Genomic DNA, 20649 nt, shown 5'->3' on the forward strand with positions numbered 1-20649 from the left:
TCTCAGCCCAGGGCTTGATCTCAGGGTCATGAGTTCAAGCCCTGCCCTGAGCTCCATGCTGGGCATGGAGCCTATTTAAAAAAAAAAAAAAAAGGTCAGGGAAGGGTAGTGAGAAAACTGGATGTTCGTGTGTGATGAGAGAGAGAGAGGCAAAGATAGCTCAAAAAATAAAGATGGAGGGAATGAAGTACGTGGTGCTCGGTGAAGGAAGCCAGATACAAAGGTCAGCGTGGGGTATGATTCGATTTACACGCAATTTCTAGAACAGGCGGAGCCACAGAGACAGATCGGTGGCTGCAGGGCCGGGACTCGGAGGACAGACTGCCTGCGAACAGGCTCGGGAGGATCTGGGTGAGGAGGCAGCTCTCCCGGCTGGTTCGTGGGGTGCTTCTCCGACGGATAAGCTCACTAAAGCTCGCTGAACTGCGCGCTCGCAGTGGGTGAGCCCTGTGGTGGAATGTCACGCGTGCCTCAGTAAATTTTCTTTAAAAATGGAGGAAGGGGGCGCCTGGATGGCTCAGTCGGTGAAGTATCTGCCTTCGGCTCACGTCGTGATCTTGGGGTCCTGGGATCAAGCGCATGTCAGGCTTCCTGCTCACTGGGGAGTCTGCTTCTCCCTCTCCCTCTGCCTGCTGCTCCCCCTGCTTGTGCTCTCTCTCTCCCTCTCTTAAATAAATAAATAAAATCTAAAAAAAAAAAAAGAAATGGAGGAAGGGACAGAGAATGAGGGAGAAGAGGGACAGAAAGGGGTAATGAAGAGAAAGAGGGGCTTCTCCCACCTTCGAGACCAGGAGCGGCCATTGCAGATTTTGCAGCAAAGAGGGTTCTGCCAGAGATGAATGGTGGTGCCAGTAGGGTTTAGGAAGTCTGGACTTGATTGAGTTTCCTCAAAATCTCGTCCATCCCTGACAAGCTTCACATTTAAAGTGACTCTATTCCTGCAAACCGGTGGATATAGCCAGGCAGCCTAGCTCCAAGATCCGAGAGCAAGGGAAGGGGACGCCCTGGAATGTTAACAGAACTTACAAGAGCCATTCTAGTTGAAAATATCTCCCTGATGTAAAACAAAAACAAAAAAATCCTAAAACCTCAAATTCTTCCATTCACAAACGGAGCCCAAGCCCTAAGCATTCTATGAGAAAATGGGCCTTTATTTTTCAACTGGACTCTAAAGTTGACTAAAGATGAAAGATTTGTCCAGGAGCCAATATTGAGAAATGTCTAAGAAGGAACAATGCATATTTAAAAACAAAGTTCTATAGAGAGCTTGATGGAGTCTGAGGTGGCCATATAGACATTCTGACAAGACAAGTCTGCTGTAAGATGAGGTAGTGTTTGAGGCAGCTACCCCGAGACCCACCCAGGTTCCCATCAGCCAATGTTGGTGGTTGAAAACGATTTCAAGGATTGACCCAGGAAACCAGGAGTGACTCTTTGGAGGTCTGGGGAGGGGAAGTGGAGACACTACAGAACCGATGTCTTCCTGCACCATTAATTCCACATCGCGATGGCCCAGGGGTTCACTGATGGGGCTTCTCGTGGCCTGAGGAGCCCAAAGAATCAAGTTTCATTTATTAAAAGACCCTGGCGAAAAGGACTCCCTTGCCCCTTTCTAACTGAGTCAATATTGCCAGAGTCTATTAGAGGTTGAGAGACAGTGGATGGAGCATGAGTTTTTTTTAAAGAAGTCTTTGGCTTCATCATGACCCTCAAACATGTATCAACCATCAGTCATATGCCAGGTTGTGAAGACACACGACAAATGCACGATGCCCACCCCTAGGAGCACAGTCTTATGGGGGCAACAGGTCATATATAGAAAAAGTCAAATCAAGGTAATACAAACCCACAGATGCCACTTATAGAGCACTTTCTGTAAGCCTGTGAGGCAGATACTAACTCCAAGTTACATGAGAGGAAACTTGTATTAGGGTTCTCCAGAGAAACAGAACCAGTAGGATATATTTATAAATATGTAGAAAGAGATTTATCATGAAGGATTGGCTCACACAATTATAGAGGCTGAGAAGCCCCACCATCTGCCATCTGGGAGCTGAAGTCCCAGGCAAGCCAGTGATGTCATTCCAGTTCAAACCTGCAGGCCTGAGAAGCAGGGAGCCAACACTCTGAGTCCCAATCCAAGTCTGAAGGCCCAAGAACCAGGAGAGCCGATTCTCCAGGACAGGAGAAGATGGATGTCCCCGCTCCAGCAGAGAGAAAAATTCACCCTTCCTCTGCCTTTTGGTTGTGCTCAGGCCCTCAACAGACTGGAGAATGGCCACCCTGGGGAGGGAGATATTCTTTACTCAGTCTACCCATTCAAAGGCTAATCTGTTCTGGAAACAGCCTCACGGATGCACCCAGAAATGACGCTCTNCCAGCTTGTCTGGGCACCCAAATGGACACACGAAATCAACTATCACAAAACTAACCTCAGGCAAGTTATGCGATGTGCCCAAGTTTACAAGGTGAGTTCAGTCTGGTGGCCAAGGCCACGTTCCTGGCCTGTCTGAGAGAGAGGGTAACAACCTTAACCAACTCCAGAAGTTGGGAATAGGTGGTCACCAGGACCAAGGGGCAGGGAGGAGGGAGGGCTCGTGGAGGAGAAAAGGGCCTTGAAGGATGGTGCACAGGCAAGCAGAGAGGTGGTGGAGGGAAGGGCACGTGCGGGGCACACGCAGATACATGGTGCAGGGGGAGCAGCGGGCTAGAAAGGGTTCATTGGGCAGGGGAGCCGGGACACCCGGGAGCCAAGCCCCCGGGAGCTGAGAGTCCACACACAGGCAGCAGGGAGCTTCACAGCCACCACCGCCCAGGCTGGCGAGATGAGAGCGGGAGCTGGACGAACAGGGGCAGGAGGAAAGAGGGGAGGGCCCCCTGTCGCTACAGCGCCTCGGGTGAGCCGACTCCCACTCAGGAGGCGGGTAGGAGCTTTCAAGTATCCATAACCGTGAAAATGGCTGATGTATCAACTGAGCCTTCACCTCATTTCTATGCAGTCTATGCAATTCTGTGCATTGTATCCGACAGTCCTACCCCAGCCGAGGCTACTGGGGTCTCCCTCCTCCACTGCCTTGGAGGGGAAGCCATGGAAGACCAAAAGGAAAGCGGTCATTCTCAGCCCTGAAACTCAAAAGAGGCTTCTCTCAGCGGAGATAATAGGTTGAGACAAAATTCTTGAGTCTCAGAACCTGACTGCAAAATCCCAGGGGCTCTCCATGCTTGTTGCCGACCCCGCCCCAATTTCTACAGACTGGGGGAGGGGAGCACTGCGGAGAGGTGGCATGGCAAGTCCTTCCCCTCTTGTGCCTCTGTTCCTCATCTGTAAAAGGGGACAACAACACACATATACATATTAAATATATATGTATGGGCCGCCTGGGTGGCTCAGTCAGTTAAGCATCCAACTCTTGATGTCAGTTCAGGTCATGATCTCAGGGTTGTGAGAAAGAGCCCCACATCAGGCTCCACGCTGGCTATGGAGCCTGCTTAAGATTCTCTCTCTCTCTCTCTCCTTCTGCTCCTCCCCCTCTTAAAAAAAAAAAAGAACAGGGCTATACCTAGTATATAAGAAATATTTTGCTAATTATTATCATCATGGAGCACTGGCATGTCTGAGGCGGTGTCCTGAGTCCCCTGCAGCCCCAGTATGGGGAAAGACACCATCCAAAAGTTTCCCATGTCCCAGAGAGAGACACAAAAGGGCAAAAGAAGGGCATCTCTGCATCAACCAGCAGGGACACTCAATGACCAAGGACCGGGTCCCTGCACATGCCACAGGACCACAGAATTTAGAGGTGCCGGGGAAGAAAGGGGAGAACTCGGACTGGACCAGAAAGCCAGGAGCAGGATTTCCTGGAAACAGCTAAAACCAAACTCCTGCCATCTGCTGATATCAAAAGATAGTCAATTTTTTTTGCACTGAGAGCCAGCGACGAATCCATTTCAAGGGGTGGGGGGACGCCTGCCCGCTGCTTAGCTCCTCTCCTCCCTCCCCCCGGGCTGGCGGCCCGCCTGCTTTTCTGGACAAGGAAGGATCGGAATCTACAGCTCAAGGGGGTGCTGACTCTGGTGGGAGTCCAGACTGAAGTCAGCCCTTTCCTGGGGCCTCTTGGCGGCCCTGGCCCCTAAGATAAAGGCCGGAACGTCTGGGCACTTTCATCTCCCGGTCTGCCCCTTGAGGCCCCTCCCTATTTCCTCTCCTTTCCTCCTCCTGCCCCCCTTCCTCCCGTCGCCCTCAAGACGCAATGCTCCACCTTGTGCCTGTAACACGCTCGAGTGCCGGTGCTCAGGGCAGCCTGGCAGGGCTCAGCCGGCCCTGCTCCAGGAAAGCCATGCGGTGCGGCTGGCTGGCTCCTCACCCCTGCCGCCTCACAGTGCTGCCCATCGGGCCAGGCCGGCTCCGCCAGGACACCTGCAAGGAGGCCATCTCTGCCTGGACAAGGAGAGGCTGTGAGCAGATCTGACACCGTTCTCTGGAGAGTGGCCCCGTTCTCCCGTTCATTCATGGATTCAGTGAGCTGCCACTGGACATCCCGGGGGCCAGAGCTGAGCCAGCGCAGCCCTGCAAGTGAAGATTGGCCTCGGGGCCTGGCCTACCGTGCCCTCTGCCAGGCCCACCAGGCTGGGTCTCAGGGCATCCCACCCCCAGCAAGTCTGGAGTGCAGAGAAGTGCTTAATGTTTATTGAATTGAAATGAGCAGAAAGACAGCAGGTTCTGTGGTCTGGGTACCCCCTAAAACCAGCACTACCCTGGAGCCAGAGGCAAATGGCAACCTCCCCACACCCCGCCCAGGCCCAGAGCCTTCCTCCTGCCCTGAGAGCTGCCAGAGCATCCTCTACCCTCCCCTGGGCAGCCCCGGACTAGAAAAGCTCAGCACAAGGTCTATGGGGAGCCCCAGGTGCCTCTGAAGCTGTCTGAAATGCTTTTGGGTGGGGAGCAAGGCTCTGGTGAGGACAACAGACTCCTGAGAGAAGGCGAGGGGAGGGGGAGCCAGGACAGGTATTTCTGGAATGATTTAAACCTCTGGACACCCACCATCACTAGCCCCGGCCGGGCAGCACCAGGCATTTGTGTCATTGGTGTCCTCGGTTCCTCAGCTGCTCCTCCCACCCCCAGGGATCCCGTGACCCTGACTTCACCCCTCAGCTTAGCTTCTCTCCTAGGGCAAAGGTCAGCAGCAGGCTTCCCAGAGGGCCTCTGCCCCAGAGGGGCTCCCTGCAGCCTGGTCAGGCAGTCTTTGAGCTGCAGATAATGGCAGGGCACTTAACTCACAAAGGGAGCCTTTACCCAATTTGGAGAGCAAATCACTTCAGGGTGAAGTGGATTAATCATTAAAGATTCCCCCACGTGGATTGGGGCTCCCTCCCCAAAGTGACCAGATCCGTCCACAGGGGCCCTGCTGCTGGCCATCAGGAGAGCAGCTGCCGGGGCTGCAGGGAGGAGAGAGCTGGAGGGGGGTGTCCGGCTCCGCCTCTGTCATGGATTCACAATCCCCCACCTGGGGGCTCCCTGGCTCAACAACGGGCACCCCATTTACCCTGCTGTCCAGGCCAAAAGCTCTGGACTTCTCAGTGTATCTTTTCATACCGTTTAGGTGTAGGCCTTGAACCACATGGTGGTATTACCTATTCAGAAAAATAGAAACTGGTTTTAAAAAACCACGAACAAGGTAAAGCATGTGTGCAACACACAGACACACACACACACGCACGTGTGCGCGTCCAGAATGTGACAACCGCCGAGGTACTGATCCACACCACTGTCCTCAGGGGCAGCTGGATTCGGGCTTCCTACTGTACTTGAAATAACATCCGTACTCTCTACCACTGCCTTCCCGGCCAAGGGCAATCGGGCTGTCCACGCTCCCCTCCCCCACCGTCCAGCCAGCCTGGCCTCCTTGCTGGGCCTCTGCAGCACTAGGCCTCCCTCCCCCTGCCCCCTGCCTCCACCTGCCTCGATGTTTGCATGGCGCACCCCCTCACCTCCTTCAGGTTCATCTCATTCCCCTGATGAGACCCTACCCCACCCCCCAGCCCCAACGAACAGCCCCTCCCCACGGCCTGTGTCGGTCTTGCCCACAGCACCTGGCAGGACTGGCGTAGTTGCCATCACTTCCTAGCAGAGCCTTCTCTTTGCGGTGCCATCTCAGGCTCAAATAGCCTGAGTGAATACCGGCGGGAGCGAGGTCCCGAGAGCCCCTGGCCCGCCTCTGCGCCAGACTTCGCCTCTGCGCCAGACTCGGAGCCCCAACTCCGCAAGGGTAAATATGCGCGCGCTCACAGCTCAGAGGCAGGTATGATGGCCCCCCTCCGGGAAGGATGCTGACGTGGAACGCCCCCCCTCCAAGGGCTGGCCTGGGCACCTCGAAGGGCCCCCTGGGAACCACAGCCCCAAAATAACAGTAGCAGCTGGCGTTTATGGGACACTTACTGCAGGAGCCCGGAGCTGCTGGTCTCACTGCTTGGCACAGATGACCTCATTTAATCCTCAAATACCCTCCAAGCAACCTCAGGAAGTGCGTCCCGTCCCCCCATCTCACACATGGTGAAAGGTGAAAGGTGAGCTCCCACGGCGGGCCGGTGGCTCCTGAGCTGTTACCTACATACACATCCCCAGCCACGGAGAACATGGTGAGCAGGCCCAGAAAGGCGAGGGCCCAGAAGAAGAGACAGGAGTGCAGGACCTCCACGGGGCCCAGAAATAGAAGCAAAATGGCAGACTGCAGAAAGAACACACGGCTTGAGCTCCAAACACGACAAGAGACAAAGCAGAAACCCTTCTCTCTCAAGCCTCTTAAAGGTGTTTTATTTGTTTGCTTTTCTTTTTTCTTTTCTTTTTTTTTCTTCACAATAATGACACATTTAAAAAAATTAAGATCTACGAAAAAGGACCATGACTCTCAGTCCGTGTTCACATTGTCCCGTGCCCCATGGCACAGGGACTGGCCGTCGCCCCAGCCTGGGCCAGGGTTCCGGCCTCTTGGAAAGGCACTGAGTCAGCACCCCGGGACTGGGCCCCTCCGGGAGCTCGAGCACTGTTCCTCTGGGCCCCCCGAGAGGGTGGTCTCCTGCTTGAGGCCCCCAAGACTCTGGCAACCCCCTCCTCTCTTCCAACCACAGCCAGGAGCTGGAAACGTTAGGGAACTTACTTTGGTCCCCACAGGGGACTCTTTAGGGACAGAGCCCTCCCCCAACCAGCAGGAGATGACGCCTCAGCCTGGTCACCCCCTGGGGGGCAGGGTGTCTCTCCCAGTCCTGTTTCCAGCCCAGCTGACACCCCAGTGGGGCCCTGGTTCTCAGGCCCAACCCAGGCCCCTCCTCCATGCCCCATGGGCCACCCCAGTAGGCACAGGAGTGACAGATGCTTGGCCCCCTCACCTGACACCCACCATGAGCAACAGGGCTCCCCAAACCCAGGGGCCCTGGCTCAGAAGGAAGGGCTGCATGAGAAGCAGGGGACGGAAGAGGGGGAGGGGGCTCAGATCCAAGGCTGCCAGGAAGGAGAGAAGCGACAGAGGCTGGCTGAGGGCTCAGGGGAGGATCCTCAGGCTCTGCTATGAGAAGGGGGGTCCTGGGGCATGGTCAGCAGGCCTGGGCAGGGGCGCCTGGGGAGAAAGGGGCAGAAAGAGGCTCCCGTCCTGCTGCTGGTCACCGTGGGGGCACAGGCCCAGGTGACAAGACCTTAGGCCCCCCCAAAAGGGAAACACCACGCTGCACTCAGCCGGGTCTCAGCCCAGCCCTCACGGGAGGGAGGAACCCCACCAGCCAGGCCCTGATCAGCCCCAGCTCCCAACAGTGGCTTCCAAAGGCACCCCTCCATAGGCCACCTGGGCTGGCAGCTGGTGGGGGGGCCCGGCTGACCCAGGGCCCGGCCTCCCCATTCCTCCTGTGCCCACCCTGCCCACCGCCCTTGGCTCTACTCCTGCTGCTCATTCATTTCCATGTCAGACACCAGAATGTTCTTCTCGGTGGCCTCGCCAGGGCCGGATGCGCTGCGGCTGTAGCGGGCGCCCTCGAAGGTCCCACGCTCCGCACTCTGTCGCCGCCGGTAGAGGATCAAGGCTGCGGTCAGCAGGGCCAGGAGCAGCAGTACCGCCATCAGCACCACCACGAGGGCGGCTGGGTTCTCCGGGAGCGCTGCTGTAGCAAGCCCACCACTCAGCAGAGGGGCTGTGCTCCCGCCACCCCCGCTGCCCCCATCTGCCCCTCCACTGTCCCTCGCTGCCCCCATCTGCCCCCCATTGTCCCCCGCTGCCCCCCCACTGTCCCCCGGCTGCCCCCCGCTGCCCACGCTCCCTGGCATGCTGGGCCAAGGCGGGAGACGGCTCATCTCAGCCCTGCCTGGGACTCACCTGATGGTGAGAAGCTGCTCTCCTCGGCTGCGAGGAAGAGGGGGGACCCGTTAGTAACTGGCATAACAACAAGCAAACACGCAGAGGCCGCTTCCTGAGCGCCAGCCACCCGATCAGCCCATTTGATCTCATAGGTACTGTTATTATCCTCATTTTGCATATGAAGAAACTGAGGCCATGGACTTGAAGGAACTGGCTCAAGGTCACAGAGTTGCTAAGTGGTTTGCCCGGGGCTTGAACCCCGTCCTTGCCCTTAACCGCTACAAAATGATGGGTTTGCCATCTAGTTTGGAAATTTGTAGGAAGGGCCGGTCCCTCCTACAGACCAGTTTATCCCCGGGCAGGGTCCCGGTCCGGGCCCGTCTCCCATCCGCTGTGTCCGGGACAGATGAGCCGCGGAGCCCTGGCGCAGGCCCAGCACCAGCTGTGCGGGGGCGGCGGCGCTCACCTCGAGGGAGCTTGCAGACGACGCCCATGGTGATGTTGGTGCAGGCGCCCGGGCGCCAAAGCCCGCTGCTGCTCTGAATCCAGTAGCAGCTGTTGTGGCTCAGCATGCTGGGGCCCAGGCCAGGGGGCCCCCAGTTGGAGTAGTTCACAGCTGTGTTGTCCTGCCAGACCAGGGTGCCTCCTACGGGAAAGGAGATGCTGACGGGGTGCGGGGGAGAGGAGACAGGAGCAGGTGGAAGGGAGCAGGCCTGTTCGAGAACTGAGTCTCAGCTCCCGCAAGTCCTCACCCCCGCCCAGCCCTGGGGGAAGGTGTCCCCCCTACACCCTGAGGCTTCCCCCTCCTGATGCCACACACAGGGTACCCACCTTTGGGGTTGAAGTTCATGCCCAGCCAGGCACCCCGACTCTGGCCCTCAGAGCTCTGCAGGTGCTCCCAGACAAACACGTTCTCCATCTCATCCAGAATGGACAGGACCGCCCCACCCGCTGGACACAAGGGAGGCCCACATCAGGACAGACAGTGGTCTCCCTGGGGGAGCAGAGACCCCCTCCCCCAGAGAGGCCCCTTCTCCGGCAGCCTGAGTGGAGGTTGGTGTGGAGTGTGCCTCGGTGTGTGGGCGCCCGGGGTTACTGACATGAGGCCACACGTGGCCCCTGTGTACTGGAAACTGATGGGGCACATCTGTGTGAGTGCTGCCTACGGGTGGAGGGTAGCAAGGGGCCTGCGTTCCTGGAGTCTTTAAGTGTCCACGATAGGGGTCACCACCTGAAACGACCACGTGGGCTCTAGCCTGCGCAGGCCCACCTCTCTGGCAGCGCTGCAGCGCCTCCTTGTGGCCCAGCAGCAGCTCCATGTGGAAGGAGTAGCAGTGCTCCCGGAAGGGAATCCACGCCGAGTCGGCCAGCCCTTGGGGACAGCTGCCATGGTAGCTTATTCTTCGGGGAGGAGGGGGCCCTGTAGGGGGTGCAGGATTGAGCAAGTGGCCCAGAGTCCTCCCCGGGACAGCCTATACACCTTGCCCGCCCCTCGGCCCCAGCAGCTGGGCACTCACCGCCGTTCACCCCGCAGACAGCTCCCTGCAACTTAGTGTCGCAGCTGGCGGTGCGCCAGGCCCCGTCCACATCCACGTAGGCGCAGCCCCCTGGCTGCTGGGGCTCCCCGTCCTGCCAGCTCACATAGCTCAGGGGCTCCTCTGAGACCCAGGAGTACCGCCGGGAGCCCTGGGCACGAGGGGGCCATCAGGGTGGGAGGAAGGGGGTCAGCGGGGGGTGGGGGACAGAGGCAGGTAGGGTAAAGGCAAGGAGTCAGGAAGAGACAGGGAGGGAAATCAGGGGAGCAGTCCCGACCCCGGGGCCAGGACGAGTGTTGGGAGCCCACCTCCTCACTGGCCAGCCCGATCCAGAGTGGGGTGCGCAGCCCGCGGGCGGCCTGCGTGAGGAAGGCCTGCGTGTAGGGGTCGGGCACGTGGGCCAGGCTGGCGTTGCGGCTCTCACACAGCAGGAGGGCGTCGTGCCAGCGCAGGGGCTTCTGCAGCAGCCGGAAGGTGCCGTTGAGGTAGGAGAGCTCAGTACCCGGGGCAGGGGGCGACGCTGCTGGGGATGGGCTCAGGGAAGGGTCTACAGGGAAGGGGACAGGGCTCAGGCCGGGCTCTGCCTCCCTCACCCCATTCCCAGGCATGAAGCTGGGGGAGCACCGGATATCAGGCTGAGACCAGGTCTCCACTGGGCCCAGGGCCCGGCACAGACGGACAGCAAGTGTTAGCCGCTGTTACTAAGAATACATTCTTGCCGATTCACAGAGGAGCAAGCTGGGGCCTTGAGCTACTCTTACCCCAGGAACCCCTGCGGAACAGGCATGGAGCCGCGGGGGCCTCAGACGCCTGACTTCAGGTTCCCCGACAGCAGGCATGCCCGGTGTCTAGCTGTCCCTGGTCAGCCCTCCAGACCCCCAAACCTTCCTCCTGAGACCCTCAGTCCTCACTGCCTTTCCCTTTGATTGGCACCAGGTCTTTCTGCCCATCTGCTTCCCAAGCAGATGTTGGACAGTGGGGGTGACCCCAGGGACCCCCTGACATCAGGGACCATGCTTCGTCATTCCTCCAGGCATGGCCCACAGCATCGGGCCCAGTGCTGATGTTCCCAAGTTCCCAGGTGACGCGTACCTGTGCCCTTCTGGCAGATGAAGCCATGTGTCTCCTCCGTGCAGCTCCGATCGTCCCAGCGGCCAGTGAAGTGAGCAGAGGGGCTGTGCAGGACCACCGCACAGCTGGTCTAGGGGGAGGGAGCTGCTCAGAGGAGCCCTGGCAGTTCTCCCCCTTGTGCCACTGCCCCCAAAGGGCTGCCCTCCAAGCAAAGAGGCTGGAAGAGGGGGGGACCCTGGGAGTGAAGGCGAGTGCTGCAGGTTGCAGGGGGTAGGGCGACAGAGGGAGGGGTTTCCTCACCGGTATGTTGCCACTGGGAGCAGGGCTAGGGCCGGAGGGCTCCCCAGGGGCCCAGTTGGTATACAGCAGAGGCTCTTGCTCCACCCACTGGAAGTCCCTCTGAGAGGCATGGAGGCCAATCCAAAGGTCAAAGGTCACATTGGGCAGGCTGGCTGTGATGAATGCTACAGTCCCCCGGAAGAGAGAGTTATGAGCAACAGGAGAGCCCCTTGCTCACTCTGCTCTAGCCATTTTTTTGGTGGGGGGGGTCTGTGTCAGAGGATACTGGGGCCTTCCCATGGGCTGGCCCTACCTTGCTCTAAGGGGTTTGCAATGGTGACCAGTTGGGCCTCTTGCTGTTCACAGGAGAACTGTGCCTCTGACCACTTCACCCGGTCCTGGGGGTCCTGGCCCTGGATGCGGAAACACTGGGGCGGAGGGGGAGGCGTGATGTCCAGCTCCACCGCCCTGTCCCACAAACCCAGAAACTCTGCTGTGTAGCCCTCAGTGGCAGGCCCCGGGGAGGCTTCGAGGGCTGTGAGGACAACAGAACAGAACCAGGACATCTGGGGCTCCTTGAGCAAGGCTCGGGCGCCCTCTCAGCCTGGCACAGCACATTCACGTCCGCCTGCCGACGCTCAGGGGTGTCTGTAAGTGGCAGGAGGGCTTTAGGCCACCAAAGGCTCTACTGCCTATGACAACAGCACCTGGGCCATGCGTGGGGACAAGGTCTGTCTCGATGTCAGCTATCGCCCTCCCAAGTGTTGCCTGAAATCTGTTATTTTGTCCTGTGACCTCTATGTTCATCGGTACGACGCCCTTATCTTCACTTCTGAATGATCTTTGTTGGGCAGCAGCCGGGTGGGCAACGTCTCAAGTGAAGACTATTTGAAAATGAACAGTCTCCAGTGATTTCCTTCCTCAGTGCGATGGGGGAGAAGGAAAGGAAGGAAGCTTTGGAGTCGCAAAGAGGGCCAGGGGACACGTGCAGGTCAGATTCCAGATCTGACTTAACTTTTCTGTAAGATGGGAATAAAAATATCTGTCTTTTGGGGTCCTGTTAAGAGTTAAAGAGAACAGTGCACGGCACGAGAGCATGTGCTTAGCGAGGGGACGCTCTTGCTATCAGGAGGAGTTCTAGCATCAGCTTACTGATGCCAGTGTCAGAACTGTAAACCCAGAAAGAATGCAAGAGTTGGGGGGGGAGGTTTATCACGAAGCCCATGCATTTCATTTCACAGTAGTTCAGAGATAGTCGGAGGCCTCCTTTAAATAACTAGTAAGACTAGTCATAAAATTAGAAGCAGCAAGGTCACATCAGCAAGTATCAGCAGCGGAAGAGAGGAAGTACCAACTCAGTCCGGCAAACACTCGGGGCATCCCTACCACGCGCAAGCGTATTAGGTGCTATGTCCGGGCCAGGGGCCCTGCCCTCCAGGAGCTTAAAGCTAGGGGGAGAGGCAGGCTCTCACTCACTCTCCCTACATCTAAATGCTACAGGGCTGTAACGGAGGGCAGAGAACTAGTAAAGCAAGGTGTCTGGGGCCAGGCCGTGAAGGGGCACACAGCCTCGCATACTTCAAAGGCTTCCGACAGGGGAGTAACTGGTATCTTTACAATGATGCTGACACATCAAGAAAGAGACCAAGTACCATATACCATATATTCTGTGGTGGAAGAAGCCACAAGAATAGATTTTTGGAAAAATGTAATGACATGAGAAAAATGCTCAAAATAGAACACTGCGAAAGAAAAGCTGGATACAAGATCGTGTTATGTCGTATGATCTCAATTAGGTGCAAAAAGGCAGGAAGCAGAGTAACAAATATTAACAGGGGTTATTTCTGGAAAGGATGAGTGAGTTGTACTTTCTTTCCTTCTGTTTTTTCCCAAGTTGTAATAATACACGTGTTACTTTTTTTTTTTTTTTTTTTTTTTTAAGGTCAAATAGGTAGAATATTCGCTTGACTATTCTGAAGACAGTAAGAGCTCCATGACACTAAGGGGCTGGCTACACTCCAACACAGGACAAAGATTTATGGATTCTATGAGCTAGGGTTAACTAATCTAATCCTCACAATCCCCTAAGTGGTTTTACAGCGTCGGCAAAGAAAGCACGGATCAAAGCTCCGACTCGGGACGCAAAAGCAGCAACAAGAAAACAGGGCTCCTCTCTTCTGGAACGAGCTCTTGTCAGCCACCAGGTAAAAACCATGACCATCTAATCAGGTCTGATCAGTCAGCCCAGGAGTGCAAAAGTAATCACGTTGGGAAAGAAAATCACCCTCTAGAAGGAACACTCCGCAGACGCGTCTAGAAACCCTTCTGATTAATGTTACTGCCCCTAACTTTCCTCTGTGGGCGCTCAAAACCCTTGGGAAAACAATTTCCTCAACGTTGTTTCAAAAAATCTTCCAAAGACTTGTTCTTAAACCATCTTAATCAGGTCTTCTGATTAGTTTCTGAGGCAGATTAGTTTAAAATGCAGAAATGTACTAGCCGGTTTTTACACAAAAACCTTTGTTTCATTGGGAGAAGGACTGAAAAGTGAAGAAAGCCCAGCCAATGACAGACGAACTTTTCCATTTTGATGTATTTGCCTTTGTGAGACTTTTTCATCTACGATAACCATTAAATCCATGTTTTAAAGTAATTTGAACTTCAAACAAGACCTGTGAACTCCCAAATCACAAAGTGTCAGACCAAAATTTTTAAAAAGAATGAAATATATGCAATTACCTTGCTCTTACTAAAATTATTTAAGGATGAATAATTATTATAATTGATCATTTTTGAGTACTCTTCTCATACTATAATAAAGAAAAATTTTTTAAACTTAAAAATACTCTTTTTCAGGGGCGCCTGCATGGCTCAGTCAATTAAGCGTCTGCTTTTGGCTCAGGTCATGATCTCAGGGTCCTGGGATCGAGTCCCAGCTCAGGCTTCCTGCTCAGCAGGGGAGTCTGCTTCTCCCTCTCCCTCTGCCCTTCCCCCTGCTCATGCTCGCTCTCTCATGCCCTCTTCCTCTCCCTCTCCAATAAATAAATAAAATCTTCTAAAAAATGCTCTTTTTCAATCTTTAGCTCATGCTTCATATTCTTTTGTTCTTGTGCAGAGCTTACTATATAGAACTGTTAGTACAAAAGTAAGTATATATTTATTTACACAGATATATATAACGTAGACACACACTTTGTATGCTCAACATTGTGTTTACTAATAGGAGTTCATTATCAAAATGTGTGGTGACCGCTAATCTAGAAAACTCACCAAACTATGTGGACACCCACATCCCCCGGTGGATTAGCAGGTGGAGTTATTTTCCCAGGTGTCTAACCCCGGCACTGGGGCCAAGTAGGAGAGAGGCTGATGGGTGTAGGCAAGAGGCCATGACTTTGATGTTGCCAAAGGGCCAAGACTTCTGAAGCTTGGCCTTCCCATGTTCACATCCTCTCCCCTGACTCCACTGGGTGGCCCCTCCCCACCTCCTACCTTGTTGAGGAACTGGTTCCAGCCGGAGGGGCAGCCCCCCAGGGCCGTGGGTGGCATGTCCGGGGGCTGGGGCTCTCCGGTGCTGTTGCTGCGCTTACAGATGTAGGGCAAGGCCGTCAGGCACCTCTGGTCCCCCCAGTCCTCTGCAGAAAGAGGAGGGCAGTCATTCTAGCATAGGGCAGGGCCGGCAGCACCCTTGCCTCATGCCCTAAGAAGAGGACATCGGGGTCAGGTGCCCATGTCCAGCTCTAAACTCTAGTCCTCTGTGGCTGCTGGATCATGGGGACAGGTCCCCTCTCTGGGTCTAGCCCCTCTTGGGTTATGGGAACAAAGAGAATGAGAAGAGACGGATGGGCCTGCCCAGGCTCACCACACTGCCCCCAACATCAACCCTCTCGCCAGCTTCTGCACACTCTCTGCCCCACCCTCTCCCTCACCTCGGCTGGCGGTCATGTACACACACTTCTTATCCTTGCCAATGGGCCGAGGTTTACCGGGTGCCCAGGAGATGAAGTTTATAACAGAACCATCTGTCCACCTGCAATGACACGGAGCAGAGGTGACTTGCCCCGGGCCCAACCTCCCTTGTATGCAGCAATGAAGGCCGCTGAGATGGGGGCAGGGAAGGGTCCGAGTCCAGGGGCTCAGTGGCTACAGGCTGAGAGTGAGTGTACCGAACTCAGGGCAGCTGGGGACTCAAAGACCTGGTGCCTCCAGGTAAGGCCCAGCCCTCCCTGGGCACTCATTCTCTAGAAAATCCAAGAATCCCAAAGCAGAGGTCCAAGGGCAACAGTATGCTCAGATATGCATGTGTTCCTGGTTCTTCCTTCCTCAAGCCCCCTCATGCATGTTATGTGGGTACAGAACACAAAGAATCCCCTCCAGAGGACATCATATGTCCTATCCTGAGGGGGCCTTATTCGTGAGTCGCCCCAGCATAATAGGAGCTGTCATTATTTGGTGCCCAATTATGTGCTCGATGCTATGCTAAGGACTTCACATACCTTATTTCTAATCCTCAGAGCAATCCTACCAGGCAGGCCTCATTATGCTCATTTTTAGATGAGAAAATCAAGGCCCACAAAGGTTAAGTCATTTGATCAAGGCCACACAGCCAGGGAGGAACAGAGCTGGATTCAAATCCAGGTCTATCTGTCTCTGTGGGCGGCCTCCCTAGCTCCCATCTGGGGTCATGGCTGGCCATCCAGACACCCGCTCCCTCCCACACCTGCTGACCCTGGAAGGCTCCTACCTGAAACGCCCATCACTCTCTGCAGTGTGCAGGCCAATCCACCAGTGCTGCTCTTGGCCCCGGGACAACTGGGGAAACCGGTCAGGCAGATAAGGGTTGGCAGGACCTCTCCTTCCCCAGCCTGCCCTCCCACTGCCCGCAGGCCCATACCCACTGGGGTGCTTACCTTCTGCAGGTTGTGCCCCAGGAAGTCCAACTCGGCCTGGCTGTGCACGGAGGCCAGCTCGGCCTGGAACCACGTGCAGATGCGCTGGGCCTGAGCCCACGTGGAGTGGTGCTCGAAGAACTTGTACTCGGCCTCCTGGAAACGCAGCCACTCCCGCCGGCCTGCGGGGGCAGTGTGAGCGTGGCAGCGGCGGCCAGGCAGGGCTTGCCTGCTCGCCCTGCGGACAAGGCCCAGGCGGGTCCAATGGCAGGCTGCAGGCGGGTTGCAAGCCCCTAGGCCCCCGGGCAGACACCGCTCCAGGCCCAAGCTTGCCCCTGCTTGGAGACGGACGCCGACAGGGCTCCAGGCGCCCTGAGTCCCCTTCTCTCAGCTCAAACCCCTAACTCCTTTCGTTCTATCCCAGTCAGGCCCTGCCCTGGAGGTGATGCCCCTCACCCTCTCCCAACCGCCACGGAGAACAGGACAGCCCGGGGGGGCCTTACCTTGTGGGCTGACATCGGGCTCCTGCACGTCTGTGCCTACGGCGACAACAGGGACAGAGACGCTGCAGGGAAAGGAGACCCTCCCCTGGATTCCCAACCCCGCCGCCCTTCACGCCCTTCCCTGTTTCCCAGCACCATCCCACCCAACCTCGAGGGATCTTGCAGATCCAGTCCAACTGCGTCTCGCACTGCATGGCCACCCACTGCAGGGAGGCCAGGTCGAGCACTGCACAGCCCCGGATGTCGTCGTCGTCGTGCCGGCTCCGGTCGAAATTGTGGTAAGAGAACTGGAGGTCGGAATGGCAGAAGGTTGTCAGGCACGAGGCGCAGGCCTCGACGTTCCCAGAACAGACGTACAAAAGGCCGGGCCTGAGCTGGGAACCCCCAACCCGGGCTGGACGCCCCGCCCCCCCTTTCCGTAACCTGCGGGCTCTGGCCAAGGGCCCTAACTCAGCTAAACGTCGCCGCCCGCCAGGCTCTGCCCCGCCCCCAAAAGACCACGCCCACTGCCGAGCCGCGCCCACTCGGGCCCCGCCCATCACCTGACCCGCCCCCTCTAGGCCGGCTCACCCCCAAGCCGTCGCTCCAGCGCCAGCTCTGCCCTGCTCCGGGGTCTCGACGGTTCAGGCCGATCCAGAACCAATTCTGCTCGTGGATCTCGGGCTCTGACTCACTTCAGCACAACCGGGGGGTGGGGACAGAAGAGATGGGGATGAGAGGAGCAGGAGACCTTTGCAGGTGACCTGGGCAGTCCCGAAGGCTTGGGGCCTCTCCATCTGGGCTTCACACTCACCAGCAATACACTGTTGGGGCCACCTTTAAAAAGTTCTCTCCCCATAGAGAACTGACCTAGCTGGACCAGGCGCCCGGCTCACTGGGGGTGGGTGGCCTGGCCCCCTTCCCTGGCTTCCCTTTGGGTGGGGTTTGCCCTGCCAGCAAGACTCTGTAGGCTTTCACTTCAGGGAGTTTAGTTAGGTCGGTGGAGATGGGAGGGCTCCGGAATCAGATAAAAGCAGATTCCAGCACCCATTCGCCCATGAAGCAGCTCCCTGACCTCGGGCAAATCACGCAACCTCTTTACCAGCCCACATGGGTCCATGACAATGTCTACTTCATAGGGCTGAAGAAGAGACTGAATAAGGACTCAGTGTTCAGTGCAGTACCTGAGACATGGTGAGAGGCCATCAATGAGAGCGACAATTACTAGTCAAATAATGTAATCCTGATGTTTGCTGGAAAGACATGTCCCTGGAAAAAGATCTGGGGAAGCCTGGATCCATTCGGATTTTTTCCAGCGCTAAGGGATTATAGGAGCTCTGTGTCATACGAGGCCCACAGGACAGACATGGGGTCCTGGAGGGACCCCCAGGAGCAAATGCTCACTTTCATAGCTTTTCTCCTCCTCTCGGGAAACGCCGTTTATTGAGGAGAGTGGGCTGTTATGGGATGGTGTTGCGGGCGGGGGGTGGGGGGATGCTCGACTTGGATCAGGAGATTTTGCCATGGAGAAGGAGGGGTGAGGAGGGCAGTTACTTTTGTCAAAGTCTGTGAGTCTGAGGGGGACACTGCTGGTTCCCTGATACTGGTGAGCAGCCAGGGAGACCAGAGCTCCCTGAGGGAGGACAGGATGGTCCTGGCATTAGCTTCCGACACACAGGTCATTCTGAGCCCTCAGACAGGCCTCACTGGGGGCGCCTTCACCTTGCCCCCTGCCCTGTGCCCAGCAAAACCAAGAGCCCACACAGGTGCATGCAGGCCACTGCCCCAGGCTCAGTACCCGAAGATCTTGTTGAGCATGTTGGCCACAAAGTGTTCCTCCTCATAGCTGGCCAGGCTCAGCAGCTGGGCCCCCAACTCTTGGCAGGCCCCCTGGGCCTGCACCCAGGTCTTCTTGTCCTGCAGCCGCTCTGAGCTGAACACCTATAGGAACAAAGTCCAGGTGTCTAAGCTACCCCTACTGGTCCACCTGCCCTCCCATGACAGCAGTAGGGAGGGGGGCTGGGGCCTCACTGGACAGGGGTGCAGGCTAGCTAAGACAATCCTGCATAGCCAGCTCCTAGAGAACAGCCCCTGCCCAGACCCCTGAACTAGCCCAGGACCTGGGCTCTCATCCTTGGGGAGCCACACTTTGCTGTGGGCAAGTTCCTTCCCCTCCCTGGACCTAGTTTCCTCATGTCATAAAAGACCCTGGACTACATTAGAGGTTCCCAAACCCAGCAGAGTTTAAAAATCAAAGGACCAGGCCCCGCCCCAGCCTAGTGAATCCCAGTCCCTACAATGACAGCCTGGCATTTATTTTTATCAAGCTGCCCAGATGATTTTGAAAAGCAGCCAGCCCAGCCCCAACATTTGGGAACCTCTGAAACCGATTCTCTCTCTGCTGTTTTTTCAATTCTTGCCATTCGTCAAGCACCTACAGTGTATCAGAGCTGAGATTCCACTGACAAGAGTGTCATCCGAAATGACCTCTGTCTGCGGTCCGCTGTGGAGAAACAGTGTCCCCGGGGCCCAGCCACCCGGATCGTGGCTGGGCCTCACTGGGGCTGCCCTTGACCCTGGCGAGCTGTTCCTTTGCTCTAGTTCCTCTCCCTCGTCCCGCGTCAGCAGGCTGCCTACCTTATAGCAGTGCCGGAGTTTGGGGTCTGACCCCCAGCCCTGGGGACAGGAGCCAGTGAGGCTGGGCGTGGGGTCTGGCCCAGGCAGTTCCGGTGTCACTGGCGTGCCCAGGCTCTGCCGGCAGATGTAGCGAGCCCGGAATGCGGTGCAGTTCTTCACCTCCCACAGCCCCATGGCGCTGCCTGTGGCCAGGGCCACGCAGCCCCCACGGCTGTACCCTGGAGGAGGGAGCAGGAGACCTGCTGGCTGAGGACTCATGGTCCGGCCCTCCCCCACATCCCCGCAGGACACCCCCGCCAGCCTCGGCCCCCACACTGGTGACCAGCTTGGCCGGCTCCGCAGGGACCTGAAGGGAACGGAGGCAGAGTCCTAGCTCTGGGCTTACTCCTGTGAGATTTAGGCCAGTGGCTTAACCTCTCTGAGGCTGTTTTATCATCAGCCTCATCAGGTCATTGAAAAGGCTAAAAGAGACAATGACCGTGAAGTGACAATGATCCTGATGGCCGCTGCCCACGCTACTCTAAGCACTTCATGGCTATTCAACCCGTTCAGCCTCACAACAGCCCCATGCGGAAAGCACCGTTATCCTCGGTTGACCGATGGGAAACTGAAGCTCAAAGATGCACCAGGCGATTTGGCCCCAGACCCTGAGCTCCTAACCACTTCACCGCGCTGTACCCATGATCGGTTTACTGGGAAGCCCTGGGACTCGGTCCAGTGGGGGGGCAGGCCCCTATGGCCTCCTGGCTTCCCCAAGGAAAGTCAGAGGGGGCCGACCGAGTGCCACAGAGGAGGGGCTCACCAGGCTGGTCCCGGTTCCAGTGGGTGTACATGACCTCATCCCCACTGAGCCAGCGGAAGGAGCCAGTGCTGTTGAGGTCCTGCAGGGCGGTCCAGAAGTATTCGCCATCCCAGTTGTAGATGAGGCTGCTGACAAAGGCCTGCTCAAACCTGTGGGAGAGAAGCCGGTCAGGCAGGGAGCTCATGCCCGAATGCCCCCCCCGCATTCTCTGGGCCACAGGCCAGATGCCCTGCTCTGGGAGCTTAGGTGTTGTACCCAACTGGCAACTTGCTGAGGGAAGTGGGGGCCCGTGGGGACCCTGCAGCTCACACAACAACCGAGCTCCCCTCTCCTGCCTGCACCTCTGTGCCTGGCTGAGAAGAAAGTAGAGAGAAACAGACACAGCCAAGGCGTCTCTTGGGCATCGAGCCCACACCAGCAGGGCCCTGTCTGTTCCTGCCCTGGCCCAGGCCCTGCCCCTGCCCCACAACAGGGTCACTTAATAAATGGGAATCATTCTTGTGACGATATTAGAAAAAGGCCCTGGAGCCATGTGAGGCTCCAAGGACTCAGGGCCCGCTGTGCGTGAAGGCAGAACGCCACCCCGTTTCGTGGAGAGGCCACATTAGGCCGGGACAG

General features: G+C 56.8%; 1 protein-coding gene across 1 annotated transcript in view; it reads right to left on the reverse strand.

Moving 5' to 3' along the window:
• Window positions 1–6790: 6790 nt before the first annotated feature.
• The window catches only part of MRC2 (mannose receptor C type 2), a 31265-nt gene continuing 17406 nt past the window's right edge, over window positions 6791–20649 (reverse strand). The window contains exons 11-30 of the mRNA XM_040641213.1: window positions 20032–20180; window positions 19230–19447; window positions 18391–18533; window positions 17184–17286; window positions 16762–16900; window positions 16614–16649; window positions 16132–16292; window positions 15966–16033; window positions 15151–15251; window positions 14714–14856; window positions 11535–11649; window positions 11243–11406; window positions 10964–11072; window positions 10180–10418; window positions 9854–10022; window positions 9607–9756; window positions 9168–9287; window positions 8803–8982; window positions 8355–8381; window positions 6791–8142 (exon numbers count right to left, since the gene is read on the reverse strand). Of these exons, the coding sequence (XP_040497147.1) occupies window positions 7919–8142; window positions 8355–8381; window positions 8803–8982; window positions 9168–9287; window positions 9607–9756; window positions 9854–10022; window positions 10180–10418; window positions 10964–11072; window positions 11243–11406; window positions 11535–11649; window positions 14714–14856; window positions 15151–15251; window positions 15966–16033; window positions 16132–16292; window positions 16614–16649; window positions 16762–16900; window positions 17184–17286; window positions 18391–18533; window positions 19230–19447; window positions 20032–20180 (2758 nt within the window). The 3' untranslated portion in view covers window positions 6791–7918. The remainder of the gene's footprint in view (window positions 8143–8354; window positions 8382–8802; window positions 8983–9167; window positions 9288–9606; window positions 9757–9853; window positions 10023–10179; window positions 10419–10963; window positions 11073–11242; window positions 11407–11534; window positions 11650–14713; window positions 14857–15150; window positions 15252–15965; window positions 16034–16131; window positions 16293–16613; window positions 16650–16761; window positions 16901–17183; window positions 17287–18390; window positions 18534–19229; window positions 19448–20031; window positions 20181–20649) is intronic.

This window comes from Ursus maritimus, unplaced genomic scaffold, assembly GCF_017311325.1.
Source record: "Ursus maritimus isolate PB19 unplaced genomic scaffold, ASM1731132v1 scaffold_24, whole genome shotgun sequence".
NCBI classification, from domain to species: domain Eukaryota; kingdom Metazoa; phylum Chordata; class Mammalia; order Carnivora; family Ursidae; genus Ursus; species Ursus maritimus.